The sequence below is a fragment of the Giraffa tippelskirchi genome, chromosome 5 (assembly GCF_054371585.1).
Source record: "Giraffa tippelskirchi isolate mGirTip1 chromosome 5, T2T-mGirTip1v1.2.pri, whole genome shotgun sequence".
Taxonomy (NCBI): Eukaryota; Metazoa; Chordata; class Mammalia; order Artiodactyla; family Giraffidae; genus Giraffa; species Giraffa tippelskirchi.
Window position 1 is genome coordinate 97,749,398 of NC_137279.1, and position 19,280 is coordinate 97,768,677.

General features: G+C 42.6%; 3 protein-coding genes across 40 annotated transcripts in view; 2 read left to right on the plus strand and 1 right to left on the minus strand.

Annotated features, from left to right (window-relative positions):
• The window catches only part of POGZ (pogo transposable element derived with ZNF domain), a 62,301-nt gene extending 47,246 nt beyond the window's left edge, over positions 1-15,055 (plus strand). For all 33 annotated transcript variants that reach the window (XM_081487503.1, XM_081487506.1, XM_081487510.1 and 30 more), the window contains 9 exons: positions 5,371-5,471; positions 6,156-6,302; positions 9,337-9,471; positions 9,588-9,760; positions 9,918-10,058; positions 10,537-10,593; positions 10,793-10,905; positions 11,158-11,182; positions 11,310-15,055. In XM_081487503.1, coding sequence (XP_081343629.1) covers positions 5,371-5,471; positions 6,156-6,302; positions 9,337-9,471; positions 9,588-9,760; positions 9,918-10,058; positions 10,537-10,593; positions 10,793-10,905; positions 11,158-11,182; positions 11,310-12,981 — 2,564 coding nt within the window. In that variant the 3' untranslated portion in view covers positions 12,982-15,055. The remainder of the gene's footprint in view (positions 1-5,370; positions 5,472-6,155; positions 6,303-9,336; positions 9,472-9,587; positions 9,761-9,917; positions 10,059-10,536; positions 10,594-10,792; positions 10,906-11,157; positions 11,183-11,309) is intronic.
• PSMB4 (proteasome 20S subunit beta 4) lies at positions 13,466-18,639 on the minus strand. Of its 3 annotated transcripts, XR_014053054.1 has the most exons (9): positions 18,493-18,639; positions 18,045-18,251; positions 17,659-17,805; positions 17,411-17,492; positions 16,919-17,035; positions 16,630-16,718; positions 16,368-16,445; positions 15,550-15,599; positions 13,466-14,099 (listed from the first exon to the last, which is right to left on the minus strand). XR_014053054.1 is itself a non-coding variant. In XM_081487545.1 (7 exons), the coding sequence occupies exons 1-7, from the start codon at positions 18,630-18,632 to the stop codon at positions 16,433-16,435; spliced, it is 795 nt and encodes a 264-aa protein (XP_081343671.1). In that variant the 5' UTR covers positions 18,633-18,639; the 3' UTR covers positions 16,326-16,432. The 3 variants fall into 3 exon arrangements, 1 of the variants encoding a protein (XP_081343671.1); XR_014053053.1 differs by lacking the exon at positions 13,466-14,099 and having other exon boundaries at positions 14,997-15,599; XM_081487545.1 differs by lacking the exons at positions 13,466-14,099; positions 15,550-15,599 and having other exon boundaries at positions 16,326-16,445.
• SELENBP1 (selenium binding protein 1) overlaps positions 18,502-19,280 on the plus strand; it is a 61,313-nt gene continuing 60,534 nt past the window's right edge. For 2 of the 4 annotated variants that reach the window (XM_081487543.1, XM_081487541.1), the window contains exon 1: positions 18,502-18,829. The gene's annotated coding sequence lies outside the window, so the exon portion shown is untranslated. The remainder of the gene's footprint in view (positions 18,830-19,280) is intronic. The other 2 variants (XM_081487539.1, XM_081487538.1) reach the window with 2 other exon arrangements.

The window sequence follows — 19,280 nt, forward strand, 5'->3', positions numbered from 1 at the left end:
ATGCCTTTTCTACGCTTTAGTATATATCAATTTTACTCTTGGATTCTTTTATAGCTCCCTTTTTTTTGCATCTGTGGCAGATCCTTCATGAAAGTAACTTATTTTTTCGTTAGTATCTTGAGATCCATTGTTTTCTTTTTAGTTTTGAAAAAATTTTTTTCTTTTATTTTCTGAAGTGTTTTTAAACTAAATTATAGACATAATGACATTTCACTTCTAAATACTTCATTATATATCTCTGAGAAGTAAGGACATTTAAAATACACAGGCATTCCCATCCTCATCAGAAAAGATGGCCTTTTTCCATCTGTATCTCTCAACATGGGGCCAAGAGGTCAGAGAGCTGACATTTACTGAAGAGTTAACACCCACTGCATATCGCGTGACTCTACATGGACCGCAGTCAGGAATCTTAGGGAACACTTGGGATGGGTCCCTGAAGAATGTGGGTTCTGAAGGGTGATGGGAAGAGACACACTTGGTTATTCATGTGAGCAAATGCATAACTACCCTACTCTGAAACACTTAGATGGCTCCGCGTATGTAAAATCACTCGTGCATAAGCCACGGAGCAGACGCCATGGGAGACACCTTGGGAGAGTGGGACATCTGCCACAAACCAAGGCCAAGTGCGACAGAGTCCAGTGGTCTTCCTGGGGTTCCATGCCCTCAGCAACCAGATCTGTGTTCAAGCTATGGGTTCTAATGGAAATCACACTTTGTGATAACTACAGGTTTAAACAAGTATAAACTTGATCAGTCCAGCTAATATAGTTAACACTTTAGTAAACTTCATTTCTAGCCTGAAAGAAATAAAATACATAGCCATAGTATCTTTATCAAGACATAACAGGATTAATTAAAAATCTTTAATATCATCTATCTTCATTTTCAAGTTTCCTGAATTGTCTCCAAAACATCAGTGGGTTATTGTGTTTAAACTTGTTTAAGGGCAATAGACTAAGGAAGAGGTAAGGTTGAGGGATGGATGCTTAACTTGTGTTCACATGTCAGAAGGATCCTTTGTGAAAAAAGACTCAGGAAAGGGAGAACCCCTTGTTTGGTAAAGTCATGGTATATATACATGAAATGATGAGATTGGATGAACCTTAAAAAGGCAAAAAGGATCTGTCCTTCCAAATATGGAAAGCAGGAAGCAGAATCTATAGTATTTCACACCTGTTTTCTCAAAGCAAGAGACTGTGGTGGGTGTTAAGGAGGTGAGAGTGATAATGCTGGGAGGGACAGTGTTAGGATAGCCACTTTGGAAAATCAGTCAATTCTCCCTCTTGAAACTTTTTCAAATCAACTCCTTCCCCCTTAGAACAGGTATGAAAGGTTATTAGAGATCCCTTAAATCCACTGATGGCTTTGGTTCCTTTCTCACTGATTTTCTTTGTATGAGATAATACATATAAATCTTAGGATGTTGCTTATGCATTAGAAATTGTTTAATAAATGTTACTATTGATATTATGAGACAGCTGTAACAATAGAGCTGATATAGGAAAAGCCTTTAAGGGTGAGTGAGGTTGCCCAGGGAAAACACAGAGACTAGGAAAAGGCTTGGACAGAAGGCTGGAAAAATACCAATGCTTTAAAGTGCTCTAGAAAAGAAAAAAAGACGCTAAGCGAATTGAATTGAGAAGTAAAGGGCAAGAAAACGGGAGAAAAGATTGTCATGCCACTAGTTACAGTTTCCCAAACATGCCGTGCAGTTCCATGCCTTTGCTCAAGTTCTTCTCTTGTCTTCTCTGTCTGGCAAATCACTATTCCTTTCAAGGTTCAGCTTATGTTATCAACTTTTCCTCATTCTAGGCAGAATTTTTTATTTATCTTGTTCTCATACCTAATGTACCTCTGGGAAGTGGTTCTAAATGGGTTGCAGATACCTTTGAGAATCAACACAAAACTTCCCAGAAATATAAACATTTCACTCTTTGCAGATAATGTCGGGGGATACCAGGGTTCCCTGAGATCTCTTCCTTGGACCCCAGATTTAAAACCCCTGGTTTTTGTTCATTTGTTTTATTTCAGCTTCACTCATTTGGGAGTGTGGGGGTGGCGGGCAAGGGTTAGACAGTAAATAAGCACTTAGAGCTTCAAATTTACAATTTATGTGTTTGCAAAAACTTGAAAATAATTTCAGTAATGTTAAGAAAAATACAAATAACTGTCTTTATTTTGCCTGCATAGTTCACAATATGTAGCAGTTAAAATATTTGCCAAAAATTTAGAATTGCAGCCTTATATAGAAGTTTGATAAAATGGCTAATTTTAAAGTTTAATTATCTCAGTTTGTTAGCAATAACTCCTAAGAAGGCAAGAAATTCTGTTCATGTTGTCAGTCTTTTAAGGACAAATCTGTATTTGTCCACGTTTAGTACATGTTCAGTAACTGTTGAATTATTCATAGGAGATAATCATTGTCTCTCCTTGAGCAGAGGAATGAAGTAACACAGTATTTTAAGAGCATTTACTTGACGATGGTATATAAAGAATAGATACTATTTATTGGAGAGATAGGAGGTATTGGAAGCCAGCTGATTAGCAGCTGGGCTTCTCCCAGGTTTGTACCTGTGAGAATGCAGAAGTGACAGTTCCTCAATGCATTTTTTTTTTTAATAAATTTATTTATTTTAGGGGGGCTAATTACTTTACAATATTGTAGTAGTTTTTGCCATACATTGACATGAATCAGCCATGGGTTTACATGTGTTCCCCTTCCTGGACCCCCCACCCACCTCCCTCCCCATCCCATCCCTCTGGGTCATCCCATTGCCCCAGCCCTGAGCATTTGTCTCATGCATCGAACATGGAATGGTGTTCTGTTTCACATATGATAATATACATGTTTCAATGCTATTGTCCCAGAACGTCCCACCCTCACCTTCTCCCTCAGAGTCCATAAGACTGTTCTATGCATCTGTGTCTCTTATTCTGTCTCGCATATAGGGTTATTGTTACCATCTTTCAAATTCCATATATATGCATTAGTATACTGTATTGGTGTTTTTCTTTCTGGCTTACTTCACTCTGTATAATGGGCTCCAGTTTCATCCATCTCAATAGAACCGATTCAAATGTATTTTTTTTTAATGGCTGAGTAATATTCCATTGTGTATATGTACCACAGCTTCCTTATCCATTCGTCTGCCAAGGGACATCTAGGTTGCTCCCATGTCCTGGCTATTGTAAACAGTGCTGCGATGAACATTGGGGTACACGTGTCTCTTTCAATTCTGGTTTCCTCGGTGTGTATGCCCAGCAGTGGGATTTCTGGGTCATATGGCAGTTCTATTCCCAGTTTTTTAAGGAATCTCCACACTGTTCTCCATAGTGGCTGTACTAGTTTGCATTCCCACCAACAGTGTAAGAGGGTTCCCTTTTCTCCACACCCTCTCCAGCATTTATTGCTTGTAGACTTTTGGATAGCAGCCATTCTGACTGGTGTGAAATGGTACCTCATTGTGGTTTTGATTTGCATTTCTCTAATGATGAGTGATGTTGAGCATCTTTTCATGTGTTTGTTAGCCATCTGTATGTCTTCTTTGGAGAAATGTCTGTTTAGTTCTTTGGCCCACTTTTTGATTGGGTCGTTTATTTTTCTGGGATTCAGCTGCAGGAGTTGCTTGTATATTTTTGAGATTAATTGTTTGTCTGTTGCTTCGTTTGCTACTATTTTCTCCCATTCTGAAGGCTGTTTTTTCACCTTGCTTATAGTTTCCTTTGTTGTGCAAAAGCTTTTAATTTTAATTAGGTCCCATTTGTTTATTTTTGCTTTTATTTCCAATATTCTGGGAGGTGGGTCATGGAGGATGCTGCTGTGATTTATGTCGGAGAGTGTTTTGCCTATGTTTTCCTCTAGGAGTTTTATAGTTTCTGGTCTTACGTTTAGATCTTTAATCCATTTTGAGTTTATTTTTGTGTATGGTGTTAGGAAGTGTTCTAGTTTCATTCTTTTACAAGTGGTTGACCAGTTTTCCCAGCACCACTTGTTAAAGAGATTGTCTTTTCTCCATTGTATATTCTTGCCTCCTTTGTCGAAGATAAGGTGTCTATAGGTGCGTGGGTTTATCTCTGGGCTTTCTATTTTGTTCCATTGATCTATATTTCTATCTTTGTGCCAGTACCATACTGTCTTGATGACTGTGGCTTTCTAGTAGAGCCTGAAGTCAGGCAGGTTGATTCCTCCAGTTCCATTCTTCTTTCTCAAGATTGCTTTGGCTATTTGAGGTTTCTTATATTTCCATACAAATTGTGAAATGATTTGTTCTAGTTCTGTGAAAAATACCATTGGTAGCTTGATAGGGATTGCCTTGAATCTATAGATTGCTTTGGGTAGTATACTCATTTTCACTATATTAATTCTTCCAATCCATGAACACGGTGTATTTCTCCATCTGTTTGTGTCCTCTTTGATTTCTTTCATCAGTGTTTTATAGTTTTCTATATATAAGTCTTTTGTTTCTTTAGGTAGATATATTCCTAACTATTTTATTCTTTTTGTTGCAATGGTGAATGGTATTGTTTCCTTAATTTCTCTTTCTGTTTTCTCATTATTGGAGTATAGGAATGCAAGGGATTTCTGTGTGTTAATTTTATATCCTGCAACTTTACTGTATTCATTGATTAGCTCTAGTAATTTTCTGGTAGATTCTTTAGGGTTTTCTATGTAGAGGATCATGCTCAATGCATTTTGAAATAATGGTGACAGAACACAGAAATTTGGAGACAGATAATGCCTAAGTTTTGAGCCCAGGAGGAGGTGGGGAATTGAGAAGAGAAATGATGAGAAGCAGGAGGGTGCTGAATTCAGTTATAGTAGATGGTAGACTATTCATGTTTAAATGTCTTGTTGCTGTTGCTAAGTCGCTTCAGTCGTGTCCGACTCTGTGCGACCCCATAGACGGCAGCCCACCCGGCTCCGTCGTCCCTGGGATTCTCCAGGCAAGAATACTGGAGTGGGATGCCAGTTCCTTCTCCAGTGCATGAAAGGGAAAAGTGAAAGTGAAGTCGCTCAGTCGTGTCCGACTCTTGGCGACCCCATGGACTGCAGCCTACCAGGCTCCTCTGTCCATGGGATTTTCCAGGCAAGAGTACTGGAGTGGGGTGCCTTCTCCTTAAATGTCTTGTAGAGAGTTCAAATTCTAGAACGGAGCTTTGGTGAAGACATCTGAGCTAGAGAGAGAAGGATACTTTTTATCAGCAACACAACTGTTGACAACCATTTTAAAGAAAAGAAGAGACCTCATAAGTTACTGATACTATTGAAAACAAAGATACAGGAGTCAGAAAATAAAGATTATGGATCAGCAGGATTTTGGTCTTATTTTCAGGTGTATTTATTGATTATTTTTCTTCTTACAGCCAAGTGCAAGATCTGTGAGTGGGCATTTGAGAGTGAGCCACTGTTTCTCCAGCATATGAAGGATACTCATAAGCCTGGAGAGATGCCTTATGTTTGCCAGGTATTGCCTTTTCCTTAGGAAGCTTTATTTAGTCTTTTGCTCTCAGGCTGAATGTGAAGAATCCACTAATGAACATTGCCCAGTACCTATTCCACATACTCAGTTTAAGGAACACTGAGGAAGTACAAAAGAAATACTGAACCCAGGTTCTATTTTCAGGGTTCTTCATGTAGGAGGAAAACTTAAAGGATATATGCATGTACCCAGCCAAGGAACCCAGTCTTGGAACACAATACCTGTAGTAAGGGAGTGTCTGGGACTTCCCTGTTGGCCCAGTGGCTAGGATTCTGTGCTCCCAGTGCAGGGGGCCTGGGTTTGATTCCTGGTCAGGGAACTAGATCCCACATGCAATTCTAGATGCAGTGCAGCGAAATACATAAATACTTCTTAAAAAGTGAGGGAGTGTCTGTCTCCTGAATATTCCCTGTGGAGATAGGAAAAAAACTGCTCCTCTTAGCCAGAATTTGGACTTTTCAGACTTTCCTGTCCTTCCTGTTTTTATTATATTTCACAGCTGAATTCATGATCACAAACATAACCCTGCATTACAAAATCAGAAAAATAACTTGATTTCTGTACATTTAGGAAAAATTTTTTTTCTATGTTAACATTTTTGTTGCTACCCCTTTTCTAAGACCTCAGTTGTTCACTTCACTTCTAGCTTATTTTCCTTATGTCATTCAGGTGTGTCAATACCGCTCCTCACTCTACTCTGAGGTAGATGTCCACTTTCGGATGATCCATGAGGATACTCGGCACCTGCTCTGCCCTTATTGCTTGAAGGTCTTCAAAAATGGCAGTGCGTTCCAACAGCATTACATGAGGCACCAGGTACCAGACACCAAGCAATGCCCTGTTTAATTATGGATGCTGGGGCCAGGACTGAGCGAGGCAAATAATTTTGGTAGAGAAGATTATATGTGTGAGTTTGAAAAATGTATTGAATTCCAGTAAGATGTACCAGGCACTCGGCTAGATGCTAGAGATTTGGTGGTTAAACAGGACAGTTAAACAGTACAATAAAGCAGGAACAATGTTGTGTTAGGGGAAATACAGAATATAGAAAAGAACATAACCTACTCTGGGAACCTAGTAAGTCTTCCAGGAAAAGGGGTGTTCAAGACCCGAAGGATGAGTAAGGATGAGCCAGGTGAAGTGGACTAGAAGGACAGCATGCTCAGAGGCACAGGGAGGCTCAAGGAATTGAAAGTTCAGTGTGGTTGGAGTGTGTAGGCTATGGGGGAGGTTGGAGGTTAGAGAACAGATCGTGGAGAGTCTTAGAGCCATAAAAAAGAGTCTCCAGAACTTCCCTGGTGCTTCAGTGTTTAGGACTGCACTCCCAAATGCAGGGGGCCCGCGTTCAATTCTTAGAGAACTAAGATCCCCCATGCCTCACAGCACGACCAGTAAATAAACAAACCTGTGGCTTTAACTGACCAAAAAATAAAATAGTTAAAAAATAAAAAGGAGTTTCAACTTTTATTATAAGAAGTTGTTGGGAGAAGTCTGAGGAAAACTGCCAAGAGGAACTTAGAGACATGACTAGTAAAATATCAGATGGTATCCTGGATGGGAACCTAGAGCCAAAAAAATGAGTGTATGTAAAAACTAAGCAAATCAACATAAAATACAGACTTCTGTTAATTAAAAAAGAAGTTGATGTTGGGAAGCCATTGAAGAGATTTTCAAATCCTGGAGTGATGTGTTCACATTTGCTTTTAGTTGTGATTACACTGGCTGCTCCAAGAGTTAGGGAGACAAGCCAAAGGCTTTTTCAGTAGTTTACCTGAGAGATGATAGTGGCATTGCTTTTGAAATGAAGACGAAGAGGATTAGAGTTGCAAGATACTGAGAAGATAAGTGCTATGAGATGGATTAGGTGAAGGTAGTGAGGGAGTAGTTAAGAATAGTGCCCAGGATTCCGTCTTGGGTAATTGGATGAATGGGGAGACTATATTGAGATAGGAACACTGGAGAAAGTAGCTTTTGAGGGGAGGATTCTAAGTTTGGATGGATATTCTGAGTTGGCAGTATCTATGGACATCAAGTGTAATTGAGTATAAATAGATAGTTGGATATATAGGTCTGAGGCCTGAATTGTGAAAGAGACTTAGAAATCATCATTATATAAATCCAGTAGATTTAAACTTGTAAGTGCTAAGCTTCACCCCCACCCCCAAGCCCCCAAATTGAGAATAAGGTGAAGGACCATTGAGTTCTCTCTCCACAAAGCCAGGGCCATAGTCCTGGAATGAAAATCTAAAGAGTCTCGATGTTGAGGAAGAGGCGGAGACAAAAGCATTTTGAAGGAAAGTGTGTGGTCAAGTGTTGCAAGAAGGTATCAGCAAGATAGAAACGTGAGAGGCCAGCCTTTAATTTACCCATTTTGTTGGTCAGCAGGGTAGAAGCCAGATTTCAGTGGGACAAATGAATGAGAGGTAAAGAAATGGAGACAACTTACTTAAAGAAATTTTTGAACGGTAGGACCAGGGGTGGCAGATGCAGGGAAGGAGGTAGCAAGGGAGAATTTGTTGTTGCTGCTGTGTTTTGTTTTGAAGATGGAATATATAAGCCTTTGTTTTAAAATGCTGCAGGAAAGGAGCCACTAGAGGAGAGTGAAGGTACATAGAGAGGGAACAAAATAGAGAACAAGATGGGTGCACCGGTGGGTAACATCCACGTGTGTGTACATGTGCCCTGGCTTCTCGCTTGTAAGCACCTTCTTAGGTTCACACATAGTGACTGCTGTAATCCACCATTTATGTATTTCCATATACTAGCATAGGAACTGTCACCTGTAGCTGAGGTTATAGAGCCTTTGCTATCCTAGGAGGGAATCATAGACATGTGTCCTATTTCAGTATTGGGCAGACTGAATCTCAAAATGGCCTTTCAGGGAGGCATATCTGTATGTGTTGATGTGTTAAGAGGGAAAAAACAGCACTGTGTAGGAAAGTACTATTGTTTTTTGTTAAAAAGGAAAACAGGGGTGGTGAATGGAGATATTTGAGTTTGCTATATGGTTATATGCACAGACTATCTGTGAAAGAATACCCAGGAAGCTGGTAACAAGTTGTTTCTGTGGAAGGGGCCTGAGGAGTGGAGTTGAAGGTAAACTTACCATATGAAGGAGTACAAAATAAAAGAATGATTTTTTTTTTCCACCATGTACATTTTATTGAATATTCAGGGACTTCCCTGTGGTCCAGTGGCTAAGACTCTGTGCTCCCGATGCAAATGGGCCCAGGTTCAATCCCTGGTCAGGGAACTAGATCCCACATGCCTCAACTAAAGATCCCACATGCTGCAGTAAAGACCCGACACAGGCAAATATATAAATAATTAAAAAATAAAATACTTAAAAAAAAAAACCAAGAATATTCAGAAATAGTAGCAATATCCATCCACACTGTAAAGATAAAGTAGTAAGACAATCTCAAGCTTATAGTTTATCAAGGATGAAATGAACATTGACAGTAATTCAAATAAAAACGATAACTAAATTAAAAAAACGTAGTAGGGCAAGTAAAGCTTAAGCCACTCAGCCAAGCTGTTAAAGCAAGTCAGTGGGTGATGCTCTGAGGACCTAGTTAACCTGGCTTTCAGTCCACCTTTCTCTGGGAGCATGGGACGTGATGATTCTCACCACCTAATAATAAGGCTTATAACTATATTGCAAAATATGTAAAGTTATAAAGATTGAAAAATTAGGTTAGGTGTTATGTTGTCTATTTCTTTTTAACTCTGTTAAATTATCAACAGAAAGATGGAAAGAATGCTATGATTGGCAATGATCTACCTTCTCCTCAGGAAGAAAATTCATTGGGAACCTTTAAAGGATTCTGTCTCTTTTTTTCCCCTTCAGAAGAGGAATGTTTATCACTGCAACAAATGCCGGCTGCAGTTTCTCTTTGCCAAGGACAAAATTGAACACAAGCTGCAGCACCATAAAACCTTCCGTAAACCCAAGCAGCTGGAAGGTTTGAAACCAGGCACCAAGGTAAAGGGTTTGTCGACATTCCCTTCACAGATCCAAGAAGGGGAGGAATAGAGCTTTTCAGTGTTCTGAGGTTCTTTCGTAGGTAGTGTCTAATTATTCCTTCCCTTGACTCCCAGGTGACAATCCGGGCTTCCCGGGGACAGCCACGAACTGCTCCTGTACCCTCCAGTGATGGACCTCCTGGCAGCTTGCAGGAAGCAGCGCCACTGGCCTCCTCAGCAGACCCTCTGCCCGTCTTCCTTTACCCCCCTGTCCAGCGCAACGTTCAGAAGAGAGCTGTTAGGAAAATGTCAGTGCCTTCTGTTGGAGGCTGGGGGCCGGGTGGGCAACAGCTATTCCTGAGAGCCAGTGTCATCTGGTAGCCTTTTAAGCAGAGTCTGTTGCCTGAATCTGTACAGTTTGGGGACCCCTGAGGCAGTAATAAGATTTTCTTTGTTTCTCGACAGGAGTGTCATGGGCCGGCAGACGTGTCTGGAGTGCAGCTTTGAGATCCCAGACTTCCCCAATCATTTCCCTACTTACGTCCACTGCTCTCTGTGTCGCTATAGTACCTGCTGTTCTCGAGCTTATGCCAACCACATGATCAAGTGAGTCAGGATTAAACCAATGTTCATCTCTGGGATTTCAGATTCTTCAGAACTCATTTCATTCCCTCCCCTGCTATGGTGATTCCCCCTTCAACTTTCAGAGCTGTTTGTGCACCTTTGCTAGCATTGTCAGAGACCAGACCCAGCTTTATTTGGCTTTCTTTGGTCTGTAATCTGGTTTTGTACAACCTTGCTACTCAAAATGTGGTCCAAGGGCCAGGGCACTTCTTAGAAATATGTCCTCTGGCCCTGGTCACCACCCCTCCACCCACAACCAGAATATGCCTTTTAATAGATTTCCCCCCACCTCCAGGATCTATTTCATATTAATAGGAAACATTAATGTGATAAGCTTGGGTTGAGGTTAGGATTGATTGAAGAGGCATTTCTTTTGTTCAGGCCTTGTCAATGGCTGGTGATCTCTAGTTTAGCGAGCAGAACCATGTAACTCATACAACTTTCTCTTTGTCTTTCTCAGCAATCATGTTCCACGGAAGAGCCCCAAGTATTTGGCTTTGTTTAAAAATTCTGTGAGGTAATGACAAACTTACTGATGGTCTGTTAATTGTTCAAGCTTTACATTAAATCCCTTATATTACTTTGGGGGATAGACATATGCATTAATTTGAGAGGAGAAAAGAGGGACACACTTTTTCTTTATTAAGTCTTGAAGCTTAACTCTCAGTAGAGTCATTGCTGCATTTGTCTGACATACTCTTGACTCTCTTTCTCAGTGGAAGCAAGCTGGCCTGCACTTCATGTACCTTTGTTACCTCTGTGGGAGATGCCATGGCTAAGCATTTGGTATTCAACCCTTCTCATAGATCCAGTAGCATCCTGCCACGGGGTGAGTAAGAGAGATGGGAGTTGGAGGTGGGACTAAGGATACAGGTCATAGTGAGTCAGGTGAATCTCCTCTTGGCCTAACCCATTCACTGTTGAGACATACTTCACCAAGTTGGAAGCGTTCTAACCTGAGATTTATATAAGACTGGGAAAGTAGTAGATGTGCTTTTTTTGGTTAAAATCTCAAGAACTGTCTCAGGAGGGTTTGTTTTTTCACCAAGCTAACCTATTTTTATTGTGTTATTTCCCATAGGACTCACTTGGATATCTCACTCAAGGTAACAGAAACTCATTTGATGGTTTAATTTCTATTTTATAGTATGTTTATTCTTTATTACTACTACTAATATTATTTTGTTTTCCTAATTTAACTGAGCTTTTTCTTCCTCTTTGCTAACCCTTTAGGCATGGGCAGACTCGTGACCGAGTGCACGACCGGAACTTGAAAAACTTGTACCCTCCTCCTTCCTTCCCTTCTAATAAAGCTGCCACTGTGAAGTCTGCTGGAGTCACCCCAGCTGAGCCTGAAGAGCTGCCAGCTCCTGTGGCCCAGGCACTCCCGTCACCGGCCTCAACTGCAACCCCACCACCAACCCCCACGCATCTCCAGACTTTAGCCCTTCCACCCTTGGCTGTGGAGGAGGCCGAATGTCTGAATGTTGATGACCAGGATGAAGGGAGCCCAGTCACCCAGGAGCCTGAGCCAGCATCAGGGGGTGGTAGTAGCAGTGGGGTTGGCAAGAAGGAGCAGCTTTCTGTGAAGAAGCTTCGAGTGGTCCTGTTTGCCCTATGCTGCAACACAGAACAGGCAGCTGAACACTTCCGAAACCCCCAGCGACGCATCCGGCGTTGGCTCCGGCGCTTCCAGGCCTCTCAGGGGGAGAGTCTGGAGGGCAAGTATCTGAGCTTAGAGGCGGAAGAGAAACTGGCAGAGTGGGTGTTGACCCAGCGAGAGCAACAGCTACCTGTAAATGAGGAGACTTTGTTCCAGAAAGCCACCAAAATAGGACGTTCCTTGGAGGGAGGATTTAAGATCTCATATGAGTGGGCTGTGCGTTTCATGCTACGGCACCACCTGACTCCCCACGCACGGCGAGCTGTGGCCCATACTCTACCTAAGGATGTGGCAGAGAATGCAGGACTCTTCATTGAATTTGTACAACGGCAAATTCACAACCAGGACTTGTCCTTGTCTATGATTGTGGCTATCGATGAGATCTCCTTGTTCCTTGATACGGAGGTTCTGAGCAGCGAAGACCGAAAGGAGAATGCCCTGCAGACAGTGGGCACAGGGGAGCCTTGGTGTGACGTGGTGCTGGCCATCCTGGCAGATGGCACTGTCCTCCCTACCCTGGTTTTCTACCGAGGGCAGATGGATCAGCCTGCTAACGTGCCAGACTCTATCTTGCTAGAGGCGAAGGAGAGTGGCTACAGTGACGATGAGATCATGGAGCTGTGGTCATCCCGAGTGTGGCAAAAACACACGGCTTGCCAGCGCAGCAAAGGCATGCTGGTGATGGACTGTCACCGCACTCACTTATCAGAAGAGGTGCTGGCTATGCTGAGTGCCTCTAGCACTTTGCCTGCAGTCGTCCCCGCAGGCTGCAGCTCTAAAATCCAGCCATTAGATGTATGCATCAAACGGACTGTCAAGAACTTCCTGCACAAAAAGTGGAAGGAGCAGGCTCGGGAAATGGCAGATACTGCGTGTGATTCTGATGTCCTGCTTCAGCTAGTTCTGGTCTGGCTGGCTGAGGTGCTTGGTGTCATTGGGGACTGTCCAGAGCTAGTTCAGCGGTCCTTCCTGGTGGCTAGCGTTCTGCCTGGCCCTGATGGCAACATGAACTCACCCACACGAAATGCTGACATGCAGGAGGAGCTAATTGCCTCCCTAGAGGAGCAGCTAAAGCTGAGTGGGGAACAGTCCGAGGAACCCTCAGCTTCCACTCCTCGACCCAGGTCATCTCCTGAAGAGACAGTTGAGCCTGAAAGCCTTCACCAGCTCTTTGAGGGTGAAAGCGAGACCGAATCTTTCTATGGCTTTGAAGAAGCTGACCTAGATCTCATGGAGATTTGAGTGTTGGGGTCATAAAGGGGTGTGGAGTAGGGGTGGGAAAGCGTGAGGGAGGGTAGAGGATAAAGGGGTATACCAAGTGGGGGTATTTGGTTTATATTTTTTAATTTTATGCCACCACTCCCCCCGATGTTGACTTATATACATCCCTGTGGATTTGTGGATTATTAGGAAAACCTATAGCGATCACGTCTGAGCCGATGAGCTGGCCTGTTGGTCATTCACTTCTGCTAAAAACAGGTTTTTGTGACTTTTTTTTTAAATTTAAATCACTGTGTTTGGTATTTTTCTGACAAAAATCAAGAAAAAGAAAAAAAATCCTTTGTGGGCGAATGTTAAATTTTTTGTTTCCCCTTTTACCTCAACTGTATCATAGTACATCTGGGTTTTGTTTATTTTATTGTGTGGCCAATGTCTTTGGGCATGATGCTATCCAACCATTGTCAATGTGAGAACATTTCTGAAGATGGGAAAGACAAACATTGTAGCTCACAAACTGGTTTATTATATATATATATATATGGATTAAAAAGTTTTTTCATTGTGGTCTTAACACTTTTATATAAAAATGAAAATGGAAAAAGAATCCCACTGAACTCTCTTACTTCTCCTTTCTTTCCTTCCCTCTCCAGAGATGTTGGTTTCCACATCAACTCTAGATATAAAATTGTGGCTTTAAAAATGCATGAAACCACCTTTAATCATCCAGAATGATGAGATTTTTTTTCCTCACCACCCTCCCTCCAACAAAAACACAACAAAACCAATATTCTTTGCACTCGTGATCCTTGGCCCCCTTCCCCATTCTTACACCATCCCTCTGGACAAAGGATCATACGTGGGTCATTAGCAAGCAAGAGGTACTGAGGTGATCACACAGAACCTTAGGGTGGAAGCCATTCCCAGTGTATGGGTCTTCATCCTGCAATCCACGGGGCAGTCCCTGCTTTGTCGAACTTACTATTAAGTGGACAGCATACTTGTTCAAGGGATCACATGTCCTCCAGCCAGCAGCTAACTGTGCAAGAAGTTGTATTGAACTTTAAAAAGACCACTTGTTGAAATCCTGCTTGCCCTGTGGCTTTCCCCTATTTCTCTTAATGCTTAGAGAAGAATCTGACCTGAAGAAGAAACACATAGGGGTGTGCACAAAGAAAAAGACATGAATCTTTATTTTTCACTGCCAGCTTCAAGGAAAGAAAATTTTTTCTACAATTTGCATGAGGGAGTTTTTTTTAATCGTATGTACTCATGGCTGTAGACTGAAATGTACTGTAACAGAGAAAAGGAGCAAAAAAAATCCAGGTCTACCTTTCCCACAGCTATACTGTCCTTCTGTCCATCCTGAGGCTTTCTGCAATGTTTCCCTTCTGTGAGCCAAGGAGGCAACCCGCGTAGGCTTGTAAATGGTTCATCTTTAAAATGTACATAAGTGGAACATTTAATAAAATGAGGGGAAATGGATTTATAAGCAATGTGGTTTTTTTCCTAGGTGACCCTATCTGAACAGGCTTTCACAAACTGGGAGGTGCTCAAAATGTGATGGCCTGGTGGTACACCACCTATTTCTCCTCATCTGTTTTTCTTTTTGTGTTTTTTAACTCCCAGCACACTATAATATAGTGAACTGGAGTGTTCCCTTCCGTAAACAGCTTGGCCAGCTTTGTGAACCCATGGCATATGAAAACTGAATGGAGGAACCACCTGGGCTTCTCTTCCCCAGCTTTTTGCCTGATGCCATTTTGACAGAATATGGACTTTTGAGTCAAAACTTTGCCTTTCAGAAAGTTCAAGAACTATGGTCAACTCCTATGTACAGTGACTAATCTTTCTCTGTGGTAGTCTCCGCAGCAGCCCCAGACTTAGCAGAGCTGGGTTCCTGGCCTCTGCACACTGTATGACTTTCCTGATGGGTAATTTTTCTAAGGCCATAATACCAACAGTGGATTGGCTGGGTTTTGGCCAGGAAGTTATTACTTTTGTGGATTCTGCCTGCATGGCTTAGTAGTAGAAGAAAATTTTTTTTGTTTTGTTTTTTATAATTCAGTTTAATCAATAAACAAGTATTTATTGACTACTTTGTGTTGAGACTGAGTGTGTCAAATTCAGATTGAAAGCTGATGGTTTTCTTTTGCTTAAATTTTGCTAACATGGATGACACAGGTGAAAGGGGTTTGACTTCTCCCTCAGCATTCACCTCACTGAATTTCAGGCATACCTTGGAGATACTGCAGGTTGGGATCCAGACCACCACAATAAAGCAACTATCACAACAAAGCGAGTCACAAATTTTCTGTGTTTTCCTGTGCATATGTTATATTTATACTATAGTATATTAAATATGCAATAGCACTATATCTAAAAACGTGAGATACCTTAAAAAAATACTGCCAAATAATGCTTATCACCAGGTTAGCCTTCAGCAGGTTGTATCTTTCTTCCAGTAGTAACATTAAAGATCACTGATCACCATAACAAATAATCAGAGTTTGAAATACTGCAAGAATCACCAAATGTTAACACAGACACAAAGTAAGCAAATGCTGTTGGGAAAATGACACCCAAACTTACTCAGTGCAGAGTAGCCAGAGACCTTCAATTTGTAAAACACACTGCAGTATCTGCAAAGCATAAAAAACAAGGTATGCCTGTAATAGTTTTGGGGTTTCCTGCTTACACTAGTTCCTCAAAAAGAGGTTTAGAAAAGATACACCATCAGTATTACCCAGGGTGTTTTTTAAAATTCAAGTTTAACACCATCCTGGCAAAAGAACTGGCTAATAACTCCCAACTGATTTGACTCACAACTACAGAACTTCTAAGTGAACACACAATACTTCTAAGAGGTCTTCTTACAGTGCTAGAAATCAGTAGTAGATTTGGAAATAAACATTTAGGTTATATGTCAAAATTAGGTTTCCCCATGAAGGGTGAGGAGGTTGGATGGGTGCAGGATTAAGGCTATTCTGGTTTGGGAGTAATCTACAGCTCTACTAGATGGTACATTTCCATCTTTGAAATGACATTTTAACTAAAATTGCATATGCAGTCAACATTAACCAGAAAGCCTGTATTTTAGAGTCTAGTGCATGGGTGAGAATGTTGAAGAAAAATGTTAAACACAAAAGCTAACTGTATTATCACACAAAGATCAAGTCTGACTTTTACACAAAGCAGCCTTCAGTACAGACCCAAATGAAGACAGTAGTGGATCTTCTGTATTATGCAGAGCAGTCTATACGTGCTACAAGAACCAGAGTTCTCTGACCAGGCAGGGAGATGGCATATAGCAGTACTTAGCAGTTTCATTCTTGGTGTGACTTAGTCAAACGATACAACCACTCAGCCAGCATTTCAAAGGATTTATTTATTTTACAAAAGAACAGTACCTTTGAACCAGCCAAGTTCAAAGTTAGAAGGGTACAACTTCAGTTCTGGATAATGTATCTGTATTTCATTCAAAGCCACTAAAAAAGAGATGAGACAATCGTGAAGCCATAGAGTGAGAGATCAATTCCCAAAAGTAGCTCTATCTTCAACCCAAACCCTTGCCACCCAGAGAATTTTTGGTTGAGACCTCCAGAAAAACCAACCTTACTACAACCAGGGATCTCCCAACTATTATTCCACTGTAATTTTAATTTCAGTCACCTGATCATGTGGGCAATATCCCAGTTGGTCTCCGCAGACAGGGGTCCCTCTATTTCGACACCTTTTTCAGTTACAGTGGCGATTTGAAACTGAAAAAAAAGCAGAGCTCTCAATGAAAATACCAACCCTGTCATCAAAGAAGTCTCAGGCCTGGTCAAAGGTCAAGTGGAGGGTTTTTCTGAAATGTGAGAAATCAGAGACACAGAAATGGCCTGTTCTTCAAAGTACAGAGACTCAGGAATTGCATAGCCTGCCAATTAGATCCCCATTTACTATTCACACTTCTCACCCGGTTATAAGAACGGGCATCTCGATAGTACAGCACTCGCATGCAGCGTTCCACTAGTTCTCGGGCCTCCGTCTGGCTCAGCACTGGCTGCTTCTCCAGAACTTCTCGCAGCAGAGGCTAGGGAGATTAGGGGATAAAACATAGGAAATACCATGGGCTGAATACCAGATGATCTGTTGCAAATCCATGATGTAAAAAGAATCATAAATGAGTGAAAAGCTGACATTACACCTACTGCCTCAGCAGAATGAATTCTGCTTACTTGTGCTAAAACCCACTTGAAGGGGAAATTCATGGGTATCCTCACTTTGCATACATATACTGACTCACTCCAGGACATACCCCACCTTGTCATTACAGCCTCTGGTCCAAAAATAAACCCAGCAGTAGGGAACATAGTCTGTTTCTCATGTCAGAATTTAAAGGGTAAAACAAGCAGACAGCCACTAATCCCCTTACCTTCTGTCTTCTACCCCTCAACTGACTACTTACCTGAGCCAAGTATGCACCGTAACCAGTGGCCAGCGAAGGGGCTTCATAGGCTACACCAAGCATGTCCACATAACCCAGGAAGCTAAAAAGACACAATAGGTCATCTTAGGTTTCTTTATCTTAGCTCAAGAATGGGACTATAGGGTCTGAGGCAGAAGTGGGATTCACTCAGGGGGAAGAGACAGACACTACACAGGCACGAGAGGGTGGGTAGTCAAGGAAATTAAATTATTTGTATTAAAATCAACCTCTCTCCATCAGCATAACCTCCAATGACCATGGTGTTCCACAGGGGGTTCATCTTGGAGCGCCGACTGTACATGGCCCTGGTCAGCCATGAATGAATAGCTTTAGGACTATAGCTGTGTCCGTCTCCCAACAGCTCCTCATCAATCCTTATAAGAATCGGTTGCGAGAAAAGGGAGAGAAGTCAGGATTTCCATCCATCCCCAAAAGACGTTACCACAATCTTCCCTACTTAAACCCACTGAAATAAACTATTTGCAAAAATTCTCACATCTTCCACCCCCAGCAAGTCTCCCTGTCCTCTACCCGCAGAAATTTTTGAAGGGATTAAAAAACAGTGGGTTCCCCTCCCCACTTGGCAACTACTTCTATTCTCTAGATGACTTACACCATTTGCCCGAGAACTTGCTTCAAATACTGGAAGTCAGCATAGTCTCCGGAAGCACCCAGCATGGTGCTGTTGTTGACTCGCATAATGCGAGAGATGTTGCGGAAACGAGCCAAGGAGCCGTAGGAGCCCAGCATGTCTGCTGCGATCACCACTCCGCCCTCAAACTTGAGACCCAGGACCGAGGTCCCAGTCACCATGGGGTTCCTAGAGAGAAAGGGAGGTCTGGCGAGGGGCGGCGCGGCGAAAAGCACGAGCCCGCTTCCCGAGCTGTGGGTTCCGTTTCTGACTTTCCACGGCTCCTTTCATTCTCCGAGACCCTCCTCCCCGAGCTCCCCCGCTGGCGCCCCAGGGTCCTCGCCTCGACTTCCCCGGCTCCCAGAACCGGCCGGCAGCACCAGGCCCCACTGTCCCTCCCCCTGCGCAGGCTAAGGCGCCGAGAGCTTACTGGGTGCGCGTAATCGGACCCCCGTACAGCGCGGACGCCGGGTCCACAGAGGAACCGGGAGTGGGCGGAATGCGGTAAAACTGCCCGGGGGCCGGACCCCCGGCCCAAAGTCCGGACCGCGACTCCAGTAGTGCTTCCATCTTAGTCACGGTAGCACGAGAAGTGAAAGCTTTTGCACCAACGGAAGCGGAAATGATCCTTCAGTGCCGCACCTTTCTTCTTCCTGCAAGCCACTTCCAGCAGCCATGTTGATGAGGTCGGGCCCAACCGTATCCGTGTCCCGGGCAGCGACCGAGACCCTGAGAATTGGAATTGCCTGACCTCGTGTTATAACGCGGTAGAGTCTGCACTAGAACTGTATTCAGACACACGAATTCAAGGAAGGGGTGGGTGGTGTGGGAGATGGGTATGGGGCGGGGGTGGGGCACTTCAAGACGCTGACGCTGCGCGAGGAAGCAGCTCTTTTTAGATTGGAAAAGAAAACCCCATACGAAACTAACAGTGAACTCAGGGTCTCTTAAATTTATATTTCCCGGAGGGAGGGGGAAAAAAAATTTATATTTCCCAAAGCAGCTTCATGTGGCATATTCGACGCATTTTACAGATAAGAAACCGAGACTTGTGTAGTGATTAACCCGATCACAGGGCAAGTAATGGTAGGTCTGAGTTTTCAAACTCAGAATTTAAAAAGGAATCAAACAGTTGCGAGTACCTTGGGATATGTGCTATCTCAGGTGGATCACTCACTCTGTAGGACCTTGGACAAATCTCTGAAAGTTTTCTGATTG

Excerpts from the sequence above, each read along its gene's own strand:
- PSMB4 (XM_081487545.1), bottom strand. The coding sequence starts at position 18,632 with ATGGAAGCACTACTGGAGTCGCGGTCCGGACTTTGGGCCGGGGGTCCG. Across the intron at positions 17,806-18,044 it reads CAAGTTCTCGGGCAAATGGT|GATTGATGAGGAGCTGTTGG; the intron begins GTAAGTCATCTA and ends GATTCTTATAAG. Across the intron at positions 17,493-17,658 it reads GGTTATGCTGATGGAGAGAG|CTTCCTGGGTTATGTGGACA; the intron begins GTTGATTTTAAT and ends GTGTCTTTTTAG.